Consider the following 7,814-nt stretch of genomic DNA (forward strand, 5'->3'; position numbering starts at 1 on the left):
AGAAGAACCACCCGTACTAATGCTGGGAGGCACCCAAATCTCCATCATCTAACCCAGGCAGTAGGGAGTAGAGCAATACGGGCTACAAAGTCTCAGGTATCTGTGCCTATATACTCTGCTATTTTTAGACCCTGGCAGTGAGTGCCAATCGTCGGGACGACGATTTAAGAACCGGGGGGTAGATTGTGGTGGGGAGTGCTTCATCGGTAGGTTGAGTGGTTGTGAATGCAGCTCCAGGTCTGACTCCTCCCTCAGCCAATCTCCTCATCAGGGCCAGGTTATCTAAGCCACCTGTGACCACCTGTGCAATCCTTTTTTTGCCTTCTCTCTTCCTCGTTGTGGCAGGTGTCTGGTAGTTGGTGCTGCAGTTCCTGAACTTCTAGCGTGGAACCTCTAGTGTTTGCTGCCACTGTTGTGCTGGTTATCGGGAGTGTTTCCTGGTGTCAAGGTTCCCTGCTGGATGTGGTTCTGCTGCTGTTTTGCCTTAGTTTCTTTTGATTACTAACTGGGTTGACCCTTCTTTAGTTTGGGTTTTTGTTGTTGACCTATTTGACTTATTTTGTTAGTTATTCCCGTCAGCGGTCCGAGTGTCATCTTGTGGGAGGCTAGGCACTTGTGGTGAGGTCCCTGCATGTGTGTGCGTGTGTGAGTAGGAGCACCGGGACACGTGTGGTGAGTTCACCAGTCTGCTGTGGGTTTGCTATGCTGCACGGAAGGTGAGTATTGGTAGCACCCCTGGGCACTCCTCAGTTAGTCTGCCTTCCACAGTTGGCCTCAGCCTATCTTTCTAGTTTGGTTACCATTATTTCTGTAGGTTGGGCATTTTTTTGGTATTTTAAAGTAGTTCTTTTCCATTTTCTTAATTGTAAAAGATCATTTTTACAAATTATTTGTAATAAAGATTCAATGGCTTCATGTTGGTTTTAATCGCTTTTTTCTGATTTCCTTAGCAGCTCCAATTCCGGTCCTTTCTTGTTTTGATTACTTAAAGTATTTATATTTTTGAACCACGTCTCTGTCCTTTTTCAGTAGCGAATCTGTTCACCTGGTTAAGCTCCAGATCCCTAATTCTGGTTTTAAAGAGAAATAGTATTTCTTGGGGTGCAATTCCCCAGGTGGCGTTGTCGGCCCTTTTCTTCGTCGTAGCACTACGCCACACAGTGTAAGTAATAGTCTTGGTATAGATTCTATTGGGTTGGATATATATAACAACAGGTCATCTGCATAAAGTGATACCTTATGCAGTTTACCGCCTCGTGAGATAACTTTAATGCCATCCTCTGCCCTAAGAGCTATAGCGAGTGGCTCAATTGCCAAATTGAACAGGTAAGGAGAGAGGCTGCAGCCCCTAATGGAGTGAAAAATAATCAGAAATAATATTATTAGTCCGCACTGCGGCTGTCGGTGAGCAATACAATATTTTAACCCATGCTAGGAATGAGGAACCAAAGCCAAACCTTTCTAGAACAGCAAATAGATATTGCCATTCGATGCGGTCAAATGCCTTCTCAGCATCTAAAGACATCACTACTTCTGTCTGTTCTGCATAATGTGGTGTGTACAGTACATTGAATAGGCGGCGCATGTTATAGAATGACTGCCTGCCTGGTATAAAACCAGTTTGATCAGGGTTAACAACCGTTGGGACTACAGTTTCAATATGGATGGCCAAAATTTGTGTAATTCAACAAGCTTACAGGGCGATAGGATGCCCTTCTCAAGAAGAGGTTTAATGATAACATTTGTAAAATAGCCAGACAACACCAGAGCCGTGGCCGCAATAAAGATTAAACAGTAAAAAACATTTCAAGAAGTAATCTGGTGAGTAGAATATCAAGGCATAGCTAATAGTCCCTAGCTTTGCAGTGATCTCCATTCATGTGCTGATAGAACCAGAACCAGGATCTGATTCTGATTCGAAACACAGAAGGAAAAGGGAACCGTATTCCTGGAGAACCGGGTGGATGATTTGGAGCAGTGCACTTGACTGGACGACGTCATTGTCAGCGGGCTGCAGACTAAAGCCCGGTCATAGGCCCGGGCAGTGACGGTGAAGAAGGGTGGGGAATTCAGCGAGTGATAAACCGGACATGACAACAAGGTTCTCCAACAGAAAGTATAAAACCACACTGCTAAGCCAAGGAACACAGCTGGGGGGACCAGATGTGTACCTGGAGGACCATCTGACTAAAGTGAACACAGATATGGCCAGAAAGGCACACTTCCTTAGAAGGTAGAGGAAGATCCAGTCTACATGATCAACCAGCTGTGAAGTCTTCATACAATGAAACGGAACAGCAGAGGAGGCCAACGTGCTGGTCCTTAGAGACACGGAGGAACCGGATAAATACCAGCGAGTCCAAGAGAACAACACAACAAGGCGATGACAAATCTTAGAGTGACTAAATAAACACACTACATGCAACCAACCATGGCATGTTCTGGAAGAAGTCATTCACCTCCGTCTGGAGATCATGATGATCAGCAGACAACACAGATTACACAATATGACAAAACTGTTGCATATACTGAGCATGAATCACAAGACATGGAACATGATATCGATCCAGGAAATAATTTCTTCAGTAATCTCAACAATGCTGTTATTACGCAGAGGATCAGTTTATCACTAATGTTGAGTCTGATCATAAACATCAGTTATCCGCTTGACCAGCAGGAGCCTTCGTGCCAACTTCCAGAACATCACAGCATATTTAAGAAACATACAGTATAATAACTGTACCACAGACACCGTCGCTTGAGGATGTATTTACATGTCTGGAAGTGGGTCGAATACGGGCAGTAGAGAGAACACCTGACATGCATCCAATACCATGTAATACCATTTTATATCATTTAATACCATTTAATACCATTTAATACCATTCAATACCATTTAATACATTTGATACCATTTAATACAATTCAATACCATTTTATACCATGTAATACCATTTAATACCATTTAATACAATTCAATACCATTTTATACCATTTAATACCATTTTATACCAATTAATACAATTCAATACCATTTACTAGCATTTTATACCATTTAGTACAATTTAATAGCATTTAATAAAACCTGAAATGTTCTGTTATGCCGGTAAGGTCTGAGAAAAAACGTGCTTTCATTTCCAACTAAGTAATGGTATATTTCTCATGCTATACTGACATTTCCCTTTGGTGCTGTTTTGCATAAAGAGCAGACTAAACGTGTGTTTGGTTGTGCAGATGGTGGTGAAACGGTGGTGAACAGAACAGAGAATGTGGGATAAACTGATAAACTCCGTCAAAAAGATAAAACAGCAAACGATGCTGAACCATTCAAATGATTTTCATCTTCTAAATTTAAAACATAGGCTACTTCAGGCTACTTGCTTGGGTGCAGATGACATGGGCTCAGAGGGGAGGGGGTCCCTCCAACTTCTGAAAAACGTCAAGTCAAGTTGCCCCCCCCCCATTGTAATCATTGTAATCATTGCAGTTGTAATCACATTTGTCACCATCTTACAATGCTGTGACTGCAACTCTTCCCCAGACCTCTGTGAATGGTACACATGACCATTGTAACTCTAGTTAATGGTCACGGTAATTTCATATGAAACCGGTCGTTGGTTTATGCCACTGTATTGTTTATAAGGGTGGGATACCTGCAGTCAGTGTAGACTCTGAAGAGGTCACTTAGATGATGATGAAACTTATCTCAGAAAACGTTGTGTCCAGATGAACTGATTCAGCCATCTGTGGTTTGTTGAGCATGCATAAAGACATATATGAGCCTGCATAAAGAAATATATGAGCCTGCATGAAGACATATTATGAGCCTGCATAAAGACATATATGAGCCTGCATAAAGACATATACGAGTCGACATAGAGACATATATGAGTCTGCATAAAGACATATATGAGCCTGCATAAAGACATATACGAGTCGACATAGAGACATATATAAGTCTGCATAAAGACATATATGAGCCTGCATAAAGACATGTACGAGCATGCATAAAGGCATATATGAGCCTGCATAAAGACATATATAAGCCTGCATAGAGGCATATATGATCCTGCATAAAGACATGTATGAGCATGCATAAAGACATATATGAGCCTGCATAAAGACATACATGAGCCTGCATAAAGATATATATGAGCCTGCATAAAGACATACATGAGCCTTCATAAAGATATATATGAGCCTGCATAAACACACACAGCAAGCATAATATTCATAATCCTCCACAAATCAGGTCAGATTCAAATCACATTTCTATTCCTCACTAAAGGATTAATGAGTTTGCTGATGAAAAACTAACAAGCTAGCATTCCCTACACACATGGATTAAGGAAAGAAGAGAGGAGAGCTTTCATTTTGAATGCTATTTTGAAAGAATGCCTAAAAGTATGACAACTCAAGTATGCAGTGAACGGTACAAAAAAATTTTAAAAAATCAAAAATCCAGCATTCTTCAGGCTGGCCATCACTCCTAGCAATTTCTTATCAAATTTCTGCAGCATGCTGTAATTCCCAGCCCACATGGGACTTTGTGGGAATAGATGGAGGAGTGCAGCTCAAAGGAGAGCTGCAGCCTGGAGCTGAGCTCTCTTCAGATCTGATTTGAAATACTTTTACTGAACTCCGTACACGTCAAGGGGAAAATATGATGTAAGATGTTAATAGGAGAGACTGAGGGAAGTGATGGTGGAGGTGATGAGGCAGGTGATGAGGGAGGTGATGGTGGAGGTGATGAGGCAGGTGATGAGGCCGATGATGGGATGGTTTGGCTCACATAAGCATCAACACAGCACATCACTTGTCCAAAGTTCAAGGTTGTTCAACTCTCCCTGTCCTACCCTTCTTTAGATAGGGAGAGCATCACATTTCAAAAGGACACAGTGAAGTGCAAAAGACTAAAATAATCTCCAGTAACTAGAAAAATGGTGAACATCCCCAGACGTGTAACCCCCCCCCCCTCCCCAGCAATCGCAATTCTTGTGGTTTGTCTTTATAGATGTACAACAAGGCGGGATAGCAATTTGCTGACTGTTCTTTGAGTGACCAGAGGACAACATTGTGTATTTCTTGTAGTTTCAAGCAAACATTTAATCACCCCAAATTAACTCCAATTACTGGTCTTTGTGAGACTGAGAGATTTGTGGTGGCAGCTATTACACAAAACTATTACACAAATCCATTACACAAAACGGGGCCTCAGTTCGGGGAATGCAATATGCCTTCAGTGGACCACGGAGTCATGGAATAAGTGTGTGTGTGTGTGTGTGTGTGTGTGTGTGTGTGTGTGTGTGTGTGTGTGTGTGTGTGACTACATGTACAATTACTACGTTACACAGCCAAGTCAGTTTGTGCCTCAGGTGTGCATGATAATAGGTTATGTATGTAGGTCTGATACAGGTCATATAGGTCTGTAGGCTGGAAGCCAGGCCAAAGCCTATTTTCTGTCCTGTATAAATGTGTGTATAATTGTATTACTTTGATTTGGTGGGGGGCCTGTGGGATGGAAGCCATGTAAAAGCCTGTAGGTTACTGCACTACCCCTCCAATCTGGCTTCAGAGCACACCACAGTACGGAGACTGCTGTTATCAAAGTCACCAATGACCTCGTCATTGGAGCTGATCCTGGCCACATCAGTATTCTCATCCTCCTTGACCTGTCCGCAGCCTTCGTCACTGTTTCCCACACCATTCTTCTCAACCGCTTATCTGAATAGCTAGGCCTCACTGATGTAGCTCTCTCCTGGTTCCAGTCATATCTCACCAACAGGAAACAGTTTGTCACCATCAGAGACTCCAGTTCCACCCTAGCCCCAGTCAACCAAGGTGTGCCAAAAGGCTCCGTGCTTGGACCCCTCCTCTTTACCTCATACCACATGCTCCCCCTTGGTGAGATCATCCGCCACCATGGTTTAAGTTTCCATTGCTACATTGATGACATGCAGCTTTATCTCAACACTAGACCATCCTCTCAGCTCCCCCCACAAACCCTTGTTAACTGCCTCCACCAAATAAAAATCTGGATGTCATCAAATCTACTCAAGCTAAACACCAATAAGACTGAGTTCATGGTTGTGGCTTCCAAGGCACTGCTCCAGAAGGTTAGAGAGCTTCTCCTTGACATGCATGGCTGCTCCATCTGCCCATCCCCAGAAGTCCGCAACCTTGGTATCATTATGGACTCCATCCTCTCATTCCAGTCACACATCAAATCTGTCACCAAATCACCTCAAAAACATCTCCAGACTTGGGCCATTACTCTCAGACTCCATGGCAGAGATCCTCATCCATGTCTTCGTCACCTCCCATCTGGATTGCTGCAATGGAGTCTTGTCTGGAATACCTAGCAAAAGCGGCTTCAGTATGTGCAGAATTCAGCTGTCAGGGTGCTGACCTGCACCAAGCCCTGGCAAGTCATCACTCCCACCCTTGTCCATTTTCACTGGCTCCCAGTCAAATCCTGCATTTCTTATAAAATCCTCTTCCTCACCTATAAATCCCACCATGCTCATACCCCCAGTACCTATAAGACCTCCTCAACCCCTATATTCTGTCCTGGAATCTGTGGTCCACAGATACGGGCCTGCTTTCCACCCCCCACACCAGCCTGCAGACTTTTGGGGATAGAGCCGTTAGTGTGGCAGCCCCCGCCCTTTGGAACTCTATTCCAGCAGAGATCTGCAACGCTGCTTCTTTGGACAATTTTAAAAGACTCCTGAAAACCTACCTTTTTACTAAGACCTGTGGTCTGTAGTCTTTTGATCCTTGTTTTATTTTTTTATTTTTTCTTATCTAGTGTAATGCATCCTTGGGTTCCTTGAATGTCGCTATAAAAAAAACTAAGTTGTTGTTTCTGTTGTTGTTGACCTTTGGTTTTTGAATTGGATTCGTTTGATTTGGTGGGGGCCGTAGGCTATAAGCCATGCTAGAGCCTACAGGTTACCTCACGATTTTTCTGTCTTGTCTATCTGTGTTTTAAACTTTAGTTGAATGTCTTGTATCTTGTGTTTTCTTCTTGTTCTAATGATTAACTATAGCTCTGTGTAAATCTATATAAAAAGAGGTGTGTTATGCATATTTTTCATAATAAAAAAAGATACGAGGTTATGGATCAAACATCAGATAATGTGCAGGCACAGTCTTTAATTCCACACTGCTGTCAGTAACTCATGTAACATGACACACACTGCACACAGTGAGACCACAACGCTGCATAGTGTGCAGTAAATCGTGTACTTTTAGGGTTGTAATCATCAAGAAAACATGACCAAATATGACACGTCCTATTTCTGCAATGCAAACTATTACACCATTTAAAATGAAACAATTTAAAGGACCCAAGCTGGTGATGAAATGCTCATTTAAATCAATGAAGTCCTGATATTAAAAAAAACTAAATCTAATTTAAATTCATGATGGCAAGTGCAGAAAAGTGTCCTGATGTAGCAGGCCCTTTTTCCTCTTACAAATCAACTTTATGGGGATATTGCCGAGCTATATGGTTTCCCAAAATAATAATTACGGACCAATATGGCAAGAGCGCTGTTAATAGAAATGTTAGTTTGTGGACAATGCTCCACTCAAATTAGAGTATGAGTGCGCTTTCTTCTTCTTCTTCTTCGGCAGTCCATCAAAACGATGATGACTGTGATGCAGTTTAAGCTCGGCAAGCACGCCCATGGGCCATCAGGCCTACATTAGAGCGACAATATCGTCCACATTTGTCACAGACAAATGTTGTTTGAGATGGTCTGTTATGTCTTGCATGGTGGGCCTTATCATAGGCGTCTTGTCTCTTT

At 42.5% G+C, this 7,814-nt stretch overlaps 1 protein-coding gene across 1 annotated transcript in view; it reads left to right on the plus strand.

Moving 5' to 3' along the window:
- The window catches only part of LOC130129089 (uncharacterized), a 31,787-nt gene extending 25,379 nt beyond the window's left edge, over positions 1 to 6,408 (plus strand). Inside the window, 2 exon segments of the mRNA XM_056298884.1 lie at positions 129 to 206; positions 6,281 to 6,408. Of these exon segments, the coding sequence (XP_056154859.1) occupies positions 129 to 206; positions 6,281 to 6,408 (206 nt within the window).
- Positions 6,409 to 7,814: the final 1,406 nt, after the last annotated feature.

This window comes from Lampris incognitus, chromosome 18 (genome assembly GCF_029633865.1).
Source record: "Lampris incognitus isolate fLamInc1 chromosome 18, fLamInc1.hap2, whole genome shotgun sequence".
Lineage (NCBI taxonomy): Eukaryota > Metazoa > Chordata > Actinopteri > Lampriformes > Lampridae > Lampris > Lampris incognitus.